The sequence below is a fragment of the Tursiops truncatus genome, chromosome 9 (genome assembly GCF_011762595.2).
Source record: "Tursiops truncatus isolate mTurTru1 chromosome 9, mTurTru1.mat.Y, whole genome shotgun sequence".
Taxonomy (NCBI): Eukaryota; Metazoa; Chordata; class Mammalia; order Artiodactyla; family Delphinidae; genus Tursiops; species Tursiops truncatus.
In genome coordinates, this window is record NC_047042.1 from 94,103,515 (window position 1) to 94,121,788 (window position 18,274).

The window sequence follows — 18,274 nt, forward strand, 5'->3', positions numbered from 1 at the left end:
TTCACTCATATTCTCTTCTGTCTCGGGGCTTATCAAGGCCGGTGCCTTCACCAGATCTCGAGCCCATTCTCTTTGTAAAATAGGTAGCACCTCCTCCAGGATCTTGCTGTCGAGTTCCCTTTTATGTATTTTCATTTTTTAAATCTCTTTTTGACTTCTTCCTGGGTAAAAATATACTTTGGTAAACTCCATTTCTTGCCTATCTGTATAGAACATGTCATTTATTTCCTGCAGCTCACCCTCACCTTTGCCAAGAATGAAGTTCAAACCTTGCAATCCAGCTTCTGCTTCTTCCACTTCATTCCCTTCCCAAGTCCAGGCTCCACCCCTGCCTCCCCTTAAGTGTACACTGGGTAGTTGACTGACTCTTCATTTTCCCTCTTTGGTGTTAATCTAACATAATGCTAATTATTCTATTTTTCTTTGGATCTTTACGAAAATATACTTTCAGGATTTTAAAGCAGTTTTTTTTGTTTGTTTGTTTGAGAGTGGGGGCAATCAGGAATGAAGTGCTGATACTTATTTTAATATGTTGTGAAATGCTTTTTGTTATGGGCTGAATTGTGATTGAGTTAAAATGAGGCCAGTGAGGTGGGGCCCTAATCTAATAAGACTGGTGTCCCTGTGAGAAGAGGAAGAGACACTAGGGATGCCCTCACAGAGAGGACAAGCCATATGAGGACACAGTGAGAAGGAGACATCCCTAAGCCACTGAGAGAGACCTCAGGGAAACTGACCCCTGCTGGCACCTAGATCTTGAACTTCCAGTCTCCAGAACATGAGAAAGTACATTTCTGTTCTTTAAGCCAAAGACAACCTAAAATTACCTAATCAGTAAATTCTAACAGTAAGTTAGTGGTTAAATTAAGCTACATCATACAGTGGAACACTTTTCAACTGTTAAAAGGAATGAAGTAACTCTGCAGGTACTAATATGGAAATGTTTAAAAGTTTAATGTTTAATATGTGTTGATTAGTGTGTGTAATATTATCTTGTTTAATATAGAAAAAGATTTTATAGAGACACACAGCTTCTTTGTGTGTGTGTGTGTGTGTGAAGACCTTGATAACCATAAGTTGCCTCTGATAAGTGATTACCTCTTATAAGTGATTACCTCTGATAAGTGATTCCAGGGTGTTTGGGAATGGAGAATACTTTTCATCTACTGTAGTTCTTTTTTTAAAATATATATTAATTAGTTTATTTATTTATTTTTGGCTGTGTTGGGTCTTTGTTGCTGTGTGCGGGCTTTCTCTAGTTGTGGCGAGCAGGGGCTACTCCTCATTGCGGTGCGAGGGCTTCTCATTGCGGTGGCTTCTCTTATTGCAGAGCATGGGCTCTAGGCACGCGGGCTTCAGTAGTTGTGGCATGCGGGCTCAGTAGTTGTGGCTTGCAGGGTCTACAGCGTAGGCTCAGTAGTTGTGGTGCACAGGCTTAGTTGCTCCATGGCATGTGGGATCTTCCTGGACCAGGGCTCAAACCCGTGTCCCCTGCATTGGCAGGTGGATTCTTAACCACTGAGCTACCAGGGAAGTCCTTCTTTTTTTAAATGTAACTTTTCTTTTTCTTTCTTTATTTTTTTTTTTGGTTTTATTGAGTTATAATTGATGTACAGCACTATATAAGTTTAGGGTGTACAGCGTAATGATCTGACTTACATACATAAGAAAATGATTATCACAATAAGTTTAGTGATCGTCCATCATCTCATATAGATGCAAGGTTAAAGAAATAGAAAAAAGTTTTCTTTGTGATGAGAACAGTTAGGATTTACTCTCTGAACAGCTTTTGTATATGAGATACAGCATGTAAATTATCTTTATCACGTTGTACCTTACATCTCTAGAACTTATTTGTCTTATAACTGGAAGTTTGTACCTTTTGACTACCTTCCTCCAATTCACCCTCCTCCCACACCCAGCCTCTGGTAACCACAAATATAATCTCTTTTCCTAGGAGTTTGTTTTTGAAGTATCATTGAGCTACAACACTGTATTAGTTTTTTGTTACATAACACAGTGAGTTGATATTTCTGTACGTTTAAAAATGATCCCCTTGGCAAGTCTAGTTGTCTACCACTGTACAAAGATATTACATAATTATTGACTATATTCCTCACACTGCACATTTCATACCTGTGACTGATTTAGTTTGTAACTAAAAGTTTGTACCTCTTAACCTCCCTCACCTCTTCACCACCACCACCACCCCCTCGACAACCGCCGCCTGTTCGTTCTCTGTGCCTATGACTCTGTTTCTGTTTAGTGTTCTTTTTTTTTTTTTTTTGCGGCGTGTGGGCCTCTCACTGTTGTGGCCTCTCCCGTTGCGGAGCACAGCCTGCAGAGCACGCAGGCTCAGCGGCCATGGCTCACGGGCCCAGCCGCTCCGCGGCATGTGGGATCTTCCTGGACCGGGGCACGAACCCGTGTCCCCTGCATCGGCAGGCAGACTCTCAACCACTGCGCCACCAGGGAAGCCCTCTGTTTAGTTTTGTGTGTTCATTTGTTTTTTAGATTCCACATATAAGTGAAATCATAAAGTATTTGTCTTGTCTGATTTATTTCAGTTAGCATAATACCCTCTAGGTTCGTCCATGTTGTTGAAAGTGACAACATTTTATTCTTTTCTATGGCTGAGTAATACTCCATTGTGTGGGGCTGCAGGGCCTTGGTGGTACCAGGGCTAGTGCTGGCCTACTGGCAGGTGGGGCTGGGTTCCGGCCCCTCTGGTGGGCAGTGGCGTGTCCTGGGGTGACTGGGGGTTCAAGGGGTCCTATGGTAGCTGGCCTGCTGTCTGCTGGGGCTGTGTTTCTACCCAGCTAGCTACTTGGTCTGGGGTGTCTCAGGACTGGGCCTGGCTGGCTGGTCGGTGGGGTCAGGTCCCAGTTCTAATAAGCTAGAGGACAGATCCCCAAATCACACTTGCCAACACCAGTGCTTCACCGTGGGATGAGCACCCCAGAATGGCCGCTGCCAGCATCTGTGTCCCCAGAATGAGTCCCAGCTGCCGTCTGCCTCTTTTGGAGGCTCTCCAAGATGAGTAAGCAGGTCTGACCCTGGCTCGTTTCCTATTACTGCTTTTGCCTTGGGTCCCGGAGTGGGTAAGATTTTGTGTGTGCCCTGTAAGAGTGAAGTCTCTATTTCTTACAGCCCTTTGACTATTGCGAAAGTAAGCCGTGCTGGCCTTCAAAGCCAAACATTCTGGGGCTTGTCCTCCCAGTGCAGAACCCCTAAGGCTGGGGAGTCCCAATGTGAGGCCCAGACCCCTCGCTCCTTGGGGAGAACCCCTGCAATTTTCATTATTCTCCTGTTTGTGGGTCACCTACATGGGAGTATGGGTCTTGATTGTACCATGATTCTGTCCCGACTACCCCTTTTGTTGTGGTTCCTTCTTTATATCTTTAGCTGTAGAAGATCTTTTCTGGTAGATTCTGGTTTTTCTCATCAGTCCTTGCTCTACTATCCTCGTAAATAGTGTAATTTTGGTGTGGCCGTGAGAGGAGGTGAGCTCAGGGTCTTCCTACTCCACCGTCTTGGCCAAACTCCCCTCCAGGGGTTTTCTTTAAGGTTGCTCGATGTACAAAACTCCCTCCTACCAAAGTGCAATTTCCTTCTCCTAGAAAATGACTCTTTTTTCATATCTTAGCTCAGTCATCACTTCCTAAGGAAAGACTGTCCTAACCTCCAGAACTGTACTAAATCGTCCTTCTGATAAACCTCTCTTCTTACCCAGGTTGTAATTTTACAGTTATTTGTATGCTCATCTGATTAATGTTGTTCTCTCTCATAGGCTCTCATGGTATGAGTGTGGAGTCTGTCTCCTTTTTGCCCACCATTGATTTTGGTTCATTTCTGGAATGTAGTATCTTAATAAATATATAAATGTATGTTGAATAAATAAGTATATAGTGAATGTTCAAGAAATGTCTGTTGAATTGGTGAGTAAATAAGTCTTTGGAGGATTAGTGCAAACCTGATTGGCAGAGAACCAAATGCAGTCATGTTGCAGAAGGAAGGAGCATGGCGAAACCTATACAAGGAAGACAGTTTGGATACAACAGATCAGGATTTCCGAATACTTCAGGATGGAAACCCAATGTGAGGTGAAGTTAGTTGAGTTCTTGGTCTCATACCAGCAAACAACTGACCTTTGAGAAGCAAAGTGGGAAACGAGCCCTGAGGGAGGGTCAAGCAAGTTCCATGTCAGCGCTGAGCTCAAGATCTCTTTTGAGAGTTTGTGCTCTTAGGTTTTAACCGGTTTCTACCTACATCAATCTCAGTCTTTATGGTAAAATACCATATTTACTTTACCATATTGTTCTAAAAGGATTCCTGAGCCTATTTCAGTGTTGATCTAACAGAAGAAGGGATTTCAAACAAAGGTGATTTTTCCAGGGTCAGAGAGCAGAAGCAGACCCACCATCAGTAACGTACCTGCCATTTGGGAGCAAGGGTTGGCTGAAGAATGGAGACAAAGCAATATAAGGCACAGCATAAGGGTCCATTTTAAAAAATTGGGAAATGAAAGATGGTGACCAGCATGGATGTGACTAAGGATCATTGCTCATGTGAAGGTGTGAACCCCCAGGCCTTTCCTCCCACCCAGGAGAACACAGAAACTAGTCCATGAAAGTCAGAATATTCTCACGGGGCACATATTCTGTGAGGCACTCTGGGAGATGACGGTGATACTGTGGTCAGTAAGTCGAGAGAGGAGAGGAGACACGAAACAACTATAGTATCAGATGGATTTATGTAGATGCTGAATTGGCTGCAAATTAAGTGCAAGGGAACAGAAAGGAAGAAGCAATGATTTCTAATCAAGATATCAGAGAAGAACTTACAGAGGTAACACTAAAACTTAGCCTTGGAGAAATATGTGTGGTCTTTGTGGGCAGATGAGGGTGGCAGACATTACAAAGCGAGGCTGTGTCATAGTCTGCAGCATGAAGATGTGTGTGTGAAAAGCTTGGTTTGAGAAAAAATGTTCATTGTGAGTGGAGCTTGTTAACAGGACTTGTATATATAGTGCTAGCTCTACGAGGCATTTGGGCCAGATTTTAAGGGACTTTGGCTGGTATACTAAGGAGCATGGATTGTAGTCTCCAATTTGTAGGAAGGTTTTTAAGAAATGCCATGTAAGAAACACTGAGGTTACCTCCTCAACATCTCTTTTCTACCTCACCTCTCTTGTCCTTTCTAACCAAATCGCAATTTTGTTCAGATAATCTACCTCTCCCCTACAAGGTTCAGGGGGCAATGAAGCCATTTCCAGTTCCAAGGGTAGATACGAATTAGCTTAAGCCAGGCATGCTAATCCACGCCCTTTGCACTGCAACGATGGGCTCCTTTTGGGTTATAAACAATGTAATAATTGTCTAGCGTACACAGATCAGAGTTTTCATTGTTACTAGTGTTACATCAGTCCATTTTTGTCAAATAGAGGAAAATCTCTGCAGTAATTCCGGTTTCTCACTACGCCAAATGCAGGGGTTACTTTATACACATGCTTTGCAACTGTGGGCTAGCATTAATAGTCACTGGCCTCCTTCTTCAATTATTTTTAGTTACGAGTTAAACTTAATGTGGTCCCATATAGTCTTTCCCTAAAGGGCCTCAGGAATCTGGAAAGGATTAGCCACACTCTAATTTAGGAATAGAGATGGATGAATCCACCTATGTGCCTGTACTGGTATGAGTCACTGGCGAGGTTAATTAAGTCACTAAGATGATCCAGAACAGGTGTCTACAGCTGTTTCAAGAAGGAGTGGTTTTGTGGCTATGAAAATGCTCGGCTCAGATCTCCCAACTGCAGGGAGTGGGTATGCAGCTGACGGACGGACCCAGCTGCTGTGCTCTAGAATCCTTGGCGCCACAGCCACGTGGCCCAGGAGCTTCTGCTGGCCAGTGATTAAGTATGGTGGGGGCACTAAGGAGACGTGGGACTTTTTTGGTTTGTGACTTTGGCTCACGGACTCTCCAGAGGCCTTGTCAAAACCTTCTGACACCTACAATGCAAACCATTCCCTCTTTCACTCTCTCCTCACAAAGGTTAAAACTACATCGCAGTCTGATGGTTCTTCCAGCCTCCTCTGGGTCTCTCTCCATCTTCTCTCACAAGTGTTTCCCTTAATAAACCTCTTGTACACCTGACCTCATCAGGCTTCTGCCTCTTGGAGGACCCAGGCTAATATATGTACTGTTATATCTCCTAACATTAAAATGCTCAAGTGTATTCATTAAAATTGTGTTGTAGTGGGAGTAAAGAGCAAAGTCATCAACTTGAGAGTATTTAAGGAAGACTCATCCACATTTTTCATTCTGTAGTACATGTATGATAACATTTATTCAAATTATAGCATGGTCTGTTTCCAGGGGCAAGTTCCTGCCTGCATGTTTATTTAAAGCAATAAGCTGGAGTTTGCTGGCCATCTTGACAGGTGGCCAGCCCTAATTCAGAGTTATAAAAGTTTTCATATTCTCCTTTGGTGCATTTGTGAAATTAATGTGGGGTGATATTTTCTTTTTTGGGTTATAAGTATATGGAATATATATGGTAGGAGCCAGTAATATTCCAACCACAGAAGATGTCTTGGAGAAAATCACTGCCACTCCAGAGATATCCAGGCTGAAACTCTCTCCCTCCATTGATGAATGAGGGAGGAGGCTTCTTACATTTCTAAACTCCTCCCATTTCCAGGTCAGACATAAACTTTGGTTTTGTACCGAAGATTTCAGCCATCTGGGAACCAGTGGAGCTGACTTAGCCCAAGGCTGCGTGGATGTTCTTCCTCCAGCTCTGAAATATCAGGCCCAATGGGTAGGCACACAACAGATCCAAGTTCCTATAATTGCACCTACACCAGTGTGGTTTATACATCTTCATACACAATCCCACAAGGGTTACAACTATCAAGATGCCAGAGGGGCTGTTGTATGGGGATCGGGAATCATGGAAGGCCAAATATCTCCATAACAAAATTCCTACAGAGGAAGAGTGTGTTAAAGTTCCTACTCTTATAAAGACCAGCAACATAATTCTTTTCCTGCAAATGTTATTTCAGAATCTATTCTGAAGTTCCTGTGACATGAAGGCCTTCCTTCTTAAGTCTTCCCGTTATGTATTGAGACTTGTGATCCAAAGTGTCTTTTAATTTGAACTGAGGTCGAATGGACATCGTTCAGCTTGGGCAGGTGGGGGAAAGGGGGAAGGGGGGATATAGAATGACAAGCCAGGAGTAACTGAGTCTAAGGTTCCCGCTACTCTCCACACATTTGTCGTGATGGGCATCAACATATACGACTAAAATTTTCATTGCTATGCAAATTTTGTCAATTGTTTCCAGATCAATTTTCTCCGTATGAATTTGGTTCCAAATTCTACTTACTGGATCCATCGGGTCATTGACAGGGGCCCAGAAATTAGTATAGAAAAGTATAGAGTCATGTCTCCATTCAGTCCCTTTGGTAGAGGCCATAACAACTACTGAGATGAGCCCCTCTTTCTTTTTAGTCAGAGAAATTTCAGAGGGGAGCAGCTGCAAAATTTATTGTGAAATGTGGCTTGACTTTGAGGACAGACATTCAAAAGTTACAAGTGTCCATTAGGTTAATGGCCCCTAATAGAATGTTAAGGTCAGAAATCTGTGGTCAAGACTTACATCTGAGAAAGTAGCTATTGACTGTTCTAGGGATGAAACTCATGTCTGTCTTGCTGCTCTCAATATGCCAAATATAATTTTAACTCTCTTTGCCGTGAATTATCTGCAGGCTTTGCTCCATCATTTCCTTTAAGAATTTGCTCAAATGTCGCCTTATCAGAGAGGCTTTCCTGGACCTCACTACCCATTGTCTACTCCTCTATCCCAGAACACTCTCTTCCCCATCCTTTGTTTTATAATACTTCACAGGACTTAACATACCTGATATATGTTTATTTGTTCATTTTTATGTTTTAACTGGAACACGGGAAGGAGCTTTATTATGTTTACCTTGTATTTCCAGACCCTGTAACAGTAATTAGCATTGCAGTCTGTGTTCAATACATGTTTATTTAATGAATTTTTAGGTGACTTGGTGGCTAGACTAGAAGAGGATGCCCAAATGTGGGAAATGTATCTTTCAGAAACCAAAATTTTATACTGGTTTTATGAATGTTTAAGAAACATGTTATGAATGTTTCTTAAAAGAGGGCAGATAAAACAAGAAGGTTGGGCTTCCCTGGTGGTGCAGTGGCTGAGAGTCCGCCTGCCGATGCAGGGGACACGGGTTCGTGCCCCGGTCCGGGAAGATCCCACATGCCGCGGAGCAGCTGGGCCCATGAGCCGTGGCCGCTGAGCCTGCGCGTGCTCCACAGGCTGTGCTCCGCAACGGGAGAGGCCACAACAGTGAGAGGCCCGCGTACCGCAAAAAAAAAAAAAGGTTTTTAATTTAACTTGGAGAAGTGTTTCTCTAGTGGCTTCATGTAGTTTAGTGCTAAAAAAATGTTGAAAATCTGGGTGAGGCCATGGACCTTTACTACCTTAATCTCCTGTCCCAACAGAGATTCTAAGTTTAGCAAGGGAAGTCTGAGCACTGGGGAAATGCATCTTCCAGTTTCCGTTTTAAATTTCAATTCCTTCTGTGTGCACCAATTATAGCAGTTAGCAAATGAAATTACATGAATTGTAAAGGTTTGTTGTTATCCCTCCTATGTAAAAGCAAACTGCTACTCTCATGACTGCTTCCTATTCCTCCTAGGCATGGCCCAGAACCTACATTTAAGGAGTGGGCATGTTTCAGACAATAAGTGAGTGCCCCTTGAGTATTGAGCACGGTCCCAACTTCATTTTGGTTTACAACCAAGACTTCCACCAAGTCTAGGGGATCATTAGGGAACCATCCTTTCCCAGGATATCTCTTGTGATATTAATTGTGATATTAATTTTTTTCTAACTTATCCCTTATGCTCAGTCAAGAGAAGTACAGTTTTGAATTTTCTGTAAGAGAAACAAAGGCTCTTTCTCTATTCTTTTGCGTTAGGAAAGAAAAGAAAAAGCAGCCCCTGACACCCAGGAAGTTGTCTGACACTCACAGCTAGAACATGGCGATGTTTGCCCTGTCGGACATAAAAATTTCACAGAACATTGACCTCAGACAAGGTCACTCTGAGACTATGATAAATAAAGTTAGATGGAAACAAGATCTCTGGGCAACCACAAAATACCAGATACATCTCTCTCTTGTCTAAAGTGAGTAACTGCTGCTTTTTTTAAAAAAGCCAATTCCAGCTTTAAGCTCACTTTAGTCAGCCCCCCTTAGAGATGAGATTTATTGAGAAACTCACTCAGAAGTGCCACTGCTTCTTGAGAGCATCCAATCCAGAACAAAGCCTTGCTTCCTTAGACCCTCCCTTAAACTACCTACCCAAGCCCAAATCCTATAACAGGTTCTTTCTAACACTCTTTTACTGAGACTCCCACAGTTCCCTGTGCTGTGCATTTCCCCCAGCTGCGATAAGTAATACATCCAACTTGTTCAGCTACAGGTGTGTTTCTGATGGTCTTTGGCTGGAGGGCATTAACACCATCACCGGCTATACCTGAGCATATTCTCTCCTCCCCACCCCATCAAAGGCCCTTTTTTTTTTTTTTTTGCGGTACACGGGCCTCTCACTGTTGTGGCCTTTCCCGTTGCGGAGCACAGGCTCCGGACGCGCAGGCTCAGCAGCCATGGCTCACGGGCCCAGCTGCTCCGCGGCATGTGGGATCTTCCGGGACCGGGGCACGAACCCGTGTCCCCTGCATCGGCAGGCGGACTCTCAACCACTGCGCCACCAGGGAAGCCCCAAAGGCCCTTCTTTATCCAGTACCAGAGATCCACTGGGTTTTATCCAAAGGTCACTCAAACACTTCTGATAAGTCAGATCTTTGCCCTTTTACGTTTATCTGAAAGTTTCCCTATGAGGACCTGAGATTTAAGTCTGCTCTAAGTTTTGATTAAGTTCGTCATCAATAAATAAGCTTATAGTGCCAATCATCCTGTGATTAAATGTCAAAAGCCTTAACTAAGGCTTGTTATTGTTTGCTGTGTAACAGTTTGGTTCCAAGGCTACACAGATAGCAAGAAAAGGAGAAACTATTAAAAAAAAAAGTTGGAGTTTCCTCTCCTGTCTCTGTTAACCTTGACAAAGGGTGAGGAATGAGCTTATCATCTTTCCAGGTTCTTGGCTCCTGTTTACATCAGACACTTCCCAGATGAGAGGACTGGGCATAGGCAGAGGCTGCCGTATTGTTGAGAAGCGGAGCGGGGTCTTCTCTCTATGTCTCTGGGCCTCTTCCCAACCACTTGACTTGTTCTTATACTGTACATTTGATCATTTTGCCCTCCCTCCTACCCTTTCAGCACTATCTCAGTTCTCAAATTATACTAAATAATGTTGGCAATCTGTGAAAGTGCCTATGATGTCCAAATTTAGGCAGCTCATGCAAAGAAATTTTTAGTACCTCCACGTACATATTTCTTAACTAATTATATGAGTCCCTATCTAGTGCAGATGAACAGGATTAACTCTCTGATGGCCCTCAGGTGCACATATTTGTATTAACATAATCCTTGGCTTCTGACACTGTCATCACTGGTCAACGCATACCTTGTTTTTAATTTACTCATTTATTTATTCTATTTATTTCTAATATAATGAGCACCTATGAAACCAACCACCTAACATGACACTAGAACATTGGAAATAAACTGCTCAAGCTTTCCTGTCAAAGAAACGCTTCTCTTTACAGCATTTAAATGACAAGAATCCAAATAAGTAACATTTCTGTAACTCTCTCGAATTAGATGTGGAATTGTTTTTGTGTATCTGTAGCTAGATGTCTGAAAAGTTAAGGATAACCTCCACCCCTTCTCTACCACACTTGGAAGACTGACTCCAATTATGTGGGTCAATGAAAGAAATCTGTTTCAAAATGGAAGCCAAGTAGGGGTCCAAAATCTTTGAAGGAGTAAAGAACATAGGCGTGAATTAGTCTTGAAAGAAGGGTGTGTTACTTTTGTCAGCAAGAATAGTCAATATCTAGGGCAGTATTTGATTACTTACTGGCCTGTTAAGTACATATATTAGGTGAGGTTGTGACGTTGGGTGGGGACATTGGTTTAGGGACTAGGTAAATCAGAGAGTGATCTTGAGAGGAGATAGGAAAGATTTCCAATAAATGCAGTTGTTGAAGATTGGCAGGAAGGTCAGTCAATACTCATTAGAGAGCTCCAGTTGGCCTTGGAAGGTAGACAACAGAAGAGAGTAAATTAATGAAGAAGGAAGAGCCACCAAGAAACTAGGCATAGCAGGACACATGAAACTTGGGAGGCTGAAGATGTCCACTAGACAGCTGGCTGTTTCTCCCAACTACAGGGGAAAAATAGCGGAAAATCGATTATGATATTGAGGCAGTTTGGCAAAGAACATACCAAAGAGACTAACAGATGGATAGAAATCCTCTGACATCACCTGGTCTCGTATATGACTAAAACTTATCAAAACTGTGAAATGAATAGTTCAGGAAAGCGTACATCATGGTCTTGAAATGCTCCTGGAATAGAGACAAACATCATGTGCCTTCTTGGGAAAGAACACTAGTTGGTGATTTTCATGAACACCCTGTTGCACATTCATTCACTCAACAGATATTGAAAACCTGCTAGACAGTAAGCTGAATCAGCAGACACATGGTGAGATGGGGACAGGATTTGTTTTCTGTGGAACACCTGTAGAAACAAGAGAAGGGGAAGTGTTTCTGAATAGCTGGAGGGTATTTAGTGCGGTTAGAACTAGAGAGTGATGGGGAGATGTGATGAGCCTTGGACACACCGGGTGGATCCAAATACTTGAGGGCCTTATAAGCCATTTTAAGTGTTTTGATTGGACTGTATCTTAGTTAATATGAAGCCATTGAAGGGTTTTTATTTAAGTTTATTAAAAAATTTTCAAAGTAATACATGCACAAGGTAAAAAATTAAATAGTACAGAAGGACTTAAAATGAAAAACACAGTTTCCCACCCCACCCTTTTAACCCTAGTCCCATACCCTAGAGGCAATGCATTTAACAATTTCTATTTTTAGATATTCTGTTAACTAACTTCCTAACATTAAATAATGTTTGAACAATAATTTCTTGACTTATTAACTTTAGACAATCTTTAATAATCCCCCATTACAAAAGATAAGGATTTAACTTACACTATTCCCACCTTTCATTTGCCTATCCTTTTCCAAATTTTTGATAGATGTCATTTTTAATACTTCTATTGGTTTATAGTTTTGAACAGTAACAATCCTTTAGTCCTTGTTCCATTAACTGTAGACTTTATCTTTTCATCCCCATTTGGAATAGGTAAGTAATTCTACTCTTCCCTCCACCTCTCTTCCCCCAACTAATTCTCAACCTCTTTCTGCTTTTTCCTTTTCAGGATTACTTTCCCTTTTATTTCTGAATAAAAGATTAAGCCTTTCATGTTTTACCTATAGGCTGATCAGAACACTGAATACCAATCAATAGTATCTACATTATTTTGGCTTTGTAAATACTGTTTACTGGGAGCTAAGTAGAAGCTAGGATATTTTCTTCCAAACATATCCAATGTCATGTTTCCTGTGTCACTTGAAATGAAATGTACCTACTGCCAATATCAAAATGAGTCTCTTCTTACATTCCATGATTTTTTTTATTATTGTCTCATAATTGAACCTGAATTTGACATTTCTATTTTGTTCTCTTGTTTACTAAAGAATGTATCTCCTCCACATTCTCAAACATTCCAGCTTCTCAAGGATATCTATGGCACAGAATGCATATTCTCCCCAGAGAGCCTGAGACTGTGTACTCTCATCTGAAATGGGGCTCTTGGATAACTGTCACTCTAGAGTGAGCCATCCTATTGGATACCTGTCACTCTGGAGTGAGCCTTCTTGTTGGATAACTGTCACTCTGGAGTGAGCCTTCCTATTGGATAACTGTCACTCTGGAGTGAGCCATCCTATTGGATAACTGTCACTCTGGAGTGAGCCTTCTTGTTGGATAACTGTCACTCTGGAGTGAGCTATCCTATTGGATAACTGTCACTCTGGAGTCAGCCATCCTGGGTGAGGTCCACTGTTTTCTGGATTCCATTTCTTTCTCTTTCCCGATTTTCATTCTCATTTTGCCGGAGAACTTCCTCACTAGGTGAGAGAGAACTTCCTTTCCAGGTGCTAAGAGGGTAGACTTTCTGAAAACTCGCATGTTGGAAAATTCCTTTCGACTTGACTCTTGACAGTTTGGCTTGCTATGGAATTCTGGGTACAAAGATTTTCCATGTGTGAAGACACTTCTCTATTGGCTTCTAGCATTGTGTTGATGATGAAAAATCGGCTCCCAGTCTAGTTCTCATCCCTTTTTAGTTGAGCTAATTATGATGACCTAATTTTATTTTTTTCTCTTGGCACTTTCAGTATCTTCGCTCTATCCTTAATATATATCCAAAATTTCACAAGATTATGTCTAGATGTAGGTTGTATAGGGTCCTCTCAATTTGGAGACTTATTTCTGTTCAATTTTCTTTTCTTCACAACATTTCCTGTGTTCTCTCTTCCAGAAACTCATAACAGTTAGATATTGTCTGTGTCTCTTTCCTCTCTTTATATTTTCTATTTCTTTTTGCTCTATATCTAGGGAGATTCCCTCAACCTTATTTTACAGCCTGTCTACTAAATATTTTTGGCAGTCCTATTTCAATTTAAGGGCTCCTCTTATTTTCAGCGTTTTCCCTTTCTTTGTAGCATCCTGTTTTTATCTTACAAATGCACCTTAGATGTCTCCGAAGATATTTAAGTCATTTTCTTCCATGTTAACTGTTGCCCCTAGAGTCTGTTATATTTTTCAAATCTCCTGATTGTTTATTTTTCTCACATGCTGCTCCCCTGGTCCCTCCCCCAACCCCTACCCCTAAGGCTCAATGTCTGGGAATTCCCAGCTGACCATTTGCATTGAAGAATCAGTATAACTGTTTTTATAGGAGTTGCCGTGGGTTCCCTCTGCCATTGTGTGGTCTGTCTGCTTCTCCAGTAAGCCTTTCTGTGACTAAAACCACTTGGTTACTTGAGTAGGGATCTCAGCCATCTGTAGAGAACTAACTGCTAGGGGCTCACTTTTCTCCCCAAAAGAGAAATTTATTTTGGAGCACCAACTCCTACCTTTCCTCAAGCAGTTTATTCGATTCCTTTACACAAACAACAACAATAAACAACAACAACAACAGACTTAACAGAAACCAGTGGTAGGTTGCCTGTATTCTGTGCAAAGGTTGGGGTAGAATGAGATGGGGTTCAATTTCACAACTGACATAATTCTTCAGTAGACAGACTTTTCAGGTGCCCAAATCTCTTTGGGGTTACATGTTCAGATCAGCTTATATTCCGTCTGAAAGGAGCTGCACTCTTTCATTATCACTTCTTCCACTTTCTCTCTTCCAGAAATGTGTTGAGATCTTCTTCACTTATAACCAAATTCCTTCAGTTTTCTTTGCTGAGATGTGTCAATTCTCTTTTACATTTCTTGACTTCGGTTTCAGTGGGGCCTGGGGAGGGAGGGAAGTAAACTTACATGTTCAGTTCATCATCTTAAATTCAAAGTCCCATTGGAAGCTTTTAGACAGGGGAGTGACATGGATAACTTGATATTTTTAAAAGGTCCCCGGGGCTGTACTGCTGAAAATGGACTAAGGAGGGCAAGAATGGGTATAAAAATTGTTCTAAATGACTGAGGATCTAATTTCCTTTCTGAAAACATACAGTGTCTGAGACTTTTGGGAGTCAGACACTTTACCAAAATAGCCCATCGTTCAAAATCCAATAAGCTAGTAGAATGCTTTCATGGTGCCCTGGAGATAAGGACTGAAACCCGAAGATCCCGGAACCCAGATGACTGGGACCGTACTAAAGGGACCATCCCAGCACTGTCCATTGGGAGCACCTCAGGAGCCAGCCTCAAAGTCTTCCTTTGAACTGGCATTCGGGGTAAACAAAAGGACTTTCTGTTCTGATAAAATTAGATGAGAGCTAAGTAAAAACAGCCAAATTGCTGGCGAGGAGGGACATAAAGTTCCTTCTGTTTGCTGGTTCATTTCTTCATTTCCTCATTTATTTGCTTGTTCAAAGCACTGTAGTTACTACAACTCATTTGTATTCAGAATGCCTGGGTTCAGATCCCAGATCTATCACTTATTACCAATAAAGGCTTAGGCAATTTACCCAATCTCCATAAAATTCAGTTCACTCATTTGAAAAATGGGAGCTGTTCAGTTTCCATTCCATAGGTTACTGTGAAGATTAAATGAAACAGTCTATATACTTGGCACATACTCAACAACCCACTAATTGATAGCAATTATTTTCAATGCTGAATGAATATTTAACATCTGTGTTTGAAGTACCTGGATGATAGATACTCATGAAATAAGGGAAAATAATTCTAGTATTAAGAAATGACACAATAAAAGAATCGAAAGAAAAACATTGTCTAGGTCAAATCTTATTGTCTGTGCATCCATCCAATTCCCAATTAAGCAAATAAAACAGTGCATTAAAGCAACTAAATCAGAAGAAGCGAGCTAAAGGAAAACTGGCTGGATGCACACAGCATTAATCCTGGAGCCCCAGCTCTAGCTGAAACTACGAAGAATTGGGAGGTTCTGAATAAAACTGGAAGAAAAGTTAAAAATCTCTGAATGTACTGTAATTAAATGAAATTTGGGTCAGTTGCATCCAGTTATCTTGTTCCAGTGTAAAGGTTCTATTTGTGCATGGACTGTATCTGCCAAACAGCGACAGGAATCTGTGTCACTGCGGAAATATAAACAGCATCACTCAGCCGGATGCTCCTTGTTTGCTAAGGATGAACATCCTCATGGAATTGTTCTGGTTTTCAAGCGACTTCCACTCTTAATCAAAGAAGGGATTTTACCTGAAAGATGGAATTGAAGAAGGAGACCAAACCCCAAGCAGCTTTTAAACCCCACTATAAATATAGAGACCTTCCTTTAGATCATAGGGCAATATACCAGAATCCTTTCAGAGTCAGTGTATAAAAGTGTAGGATGGGATAGGGTTAATTCACTGCATCTGTAAATGCCATCTGAAAGTGCAGTCCTGATCTAAAATGATACTGAGTTAATTTGACAGTAACAGTGGCAGCTGACAATTTCTCAGTACCTACTAAATGCCAGGTACTGTCACTTTTAGAGGCACTAAAATTTAATCCTCACAATAGTCCTATGAAATAGATCCCATTTTATAGATGAGGAAATTGAGTCACAGAGAAGTTCAGGAGCTTGCCCAGAGTCTAACTGGTGAAAGAACCAGAACTTGGATGTGGTAAGTCAACTGTGAGAGATGATGACCTTAACTCCTGGGCTGTGGGAAGAGAATGGGGAGTAGGAAACTCACTACTCTGTGGACCATCATGAAATAAAACCACCCCTTAGAGTGCATGCCCAGTATCCACACTCCTCAGAATGACCGGTCTGTCTTCACCCACAACCCTGTGAGGCAGGGATCTTTACCCTCACCTTACACACAAAGAAATGGGAGTTCAGAGATAAAACGACTTTCCCAAGAGCTAACCCTAGTTATGGGCTCTTCATAATACACCAGACAGCTTTTGGAAAACTACCTAAGACATAAAATATATGAGTCATCAGGGAGCTGTCTGAATATCATGGTAAATTAGTATTTCATTTGGGTTCTATGGTCAGGTTTTTGGGGAAATGATCAAAATAAAAGCCCAGGGAGTCCTCAGGGTGAGAGCCACCCTCTGGGCTATGGCCCACGATGGTGAACCAAGAGCTGGCATAGGAGCAGGGGCCAAAGCTCTCAGCACTGGCCTAGCACAGGGTCAGGAGGGCATCTGCTGGCTGAGAGCAGAGGAATGAGCTCATAAACAGAAGGCTTTGCTCCTGAGGGATTATGATTCCACTTTTTTCTATGTTCTGAACCCACTCCCCAGAGATATGACTAAGATCTAGGGGCAGTGAGCTTGGGAGGGCAAGGCTAGAACCTAAGAGACAGAGGTCGAGGAGTGAATCCCCATCTCTGCCTAACTCCCCAAACCTCTCTACCTGCCACCTCGCTGGGCACTCCTTACATCTGTGTGAGGAGGTACAATTTCATAATATTTTCCTTCCACTCAGGCAGATAGGCCAGGCTGGTTGCCACTTCCTTCTGGATCGGCCAGGCCCAGGCCTCAAAGAACGGAGCCAGGTTCTTCTGCACTTGGTGGGAGAACATCTTCACCCACAGATTCATTTTGTCGACATTGTCTGTGGGCAAGTTGGTCTGGTTCCTATACTCAGTGAAGAGACGGATGAACGGCTCCCACCCAAAGGCCTCCTGGAGCTGGAAAGAGAAGGAAGGAGGAGGATGAGACATCTGATCTACAGGAGACCCAACAAACACTCCAAATGAGTTAACGCGTTTCACCCCTTAAACACCAGTTTCATGTCTATCACTGACCCTCTGCTGTTTTACCTGCCAGCCTCACGTGCTACTCTCATGTTCTGATGACGAGAAGGGCCTCTGAGCCGGCACAGGGCTCAACACAAAGCAGACACTCAAGACAGCTGTGGTGAAAACTGTAGGATTTACTACCAATATCATTATTCACCTATCTCACTAGACCATGAAAGTAGTCACAGGATATTACACGAGGATTTAAAATTGGTTGAAGTGAAAAAATCCACTGTTTTTCATAGTTGCAAAGTTAAACAACAATTAGGGAACTCCCAGCCGTATCCTGACATAATCCACACTAACTGTAGGTCTATGTCAATTTGCAAGGCGACCAAAAACGGCCTTTGGGAAAAAAGGTGAGTCCAGTAGAAGCAGAAGACAATGTATAGTCTAGGTAGCTAGAATGAAGAGTAAGGCATAATTTTGGGAAAAGGTAGCCGTCCCGAGGCTGTTGGAAACAGCCCATGTTAATTTGTTTATTTTTGGCTGTGCTCAGGCTCTGTTGCTGTGTGCAGGCTTTCTCTAGTTGCGGCAAGCGGGGGCTACTCTTTGCTGTGGTGTGAGGGCTTCTCATTGTGGTGGCTTCTCTTGTTGTGGAGCGCGGGCTCCGTAGTTGCGGTGCACGGGCTTAGTTGCTCTGTGGCATGCGGGATCTTCCCGGACCAGGGCTCGAACCCATGTCCCCTGCATTGGCACATGGATTCTTAACCACTGCGCCACCAGGGAAGCAGTTCCAACCTCAACTT

General features: G+C 42.3%; 1 protein-coding gene and 1 long non-coding RNA gene across 7 annotated transcripts in view; one reads left to right on the forward strand and one right to left on the reverse strand.

Annotated features, from left to right (window-relative positions):
- The window catches only part of LOC109549748 (uncharacterized), a 339,321-nt gene that overhangs the window by 146,312 nt on the left and 174,735 nt on the right, over nt 1–18,274 (forward strand). The window lies entirely within an intron of this gene.
- TCAF1 (TRPM8 channel associated factor 1) overlaps nt 14,214–18,274 on the reverse strand; it is a 45,431-nt gene continuing 41,370 nt past the window's right edge. For 5 of the 6 annotated variants that reach the window (XM_019933871.3, XM_019933872.3, XM_019933874.3 and 2 more), the window contains exons 8-9: nt 17,164–17,414; nt 14,214–14,599 (exon numbers count right to left, since the gene is read on the reverse strand). In XM_019933871.3, the coding sequence (XP_019789430.1) occupies nt 14,590–14,599; nt 17,164–17,414 (261 nt within the window). In that variant the 3' untranslated portion in view covers nt 14,214–14,589. Of the gene's footprint in view, nt 14,600–17,137; nt 17,415–18,274 lie in introns of all 6 variants that reach the window. The other variant, XM_073810029.1, reaches the window with a different exon arrangement.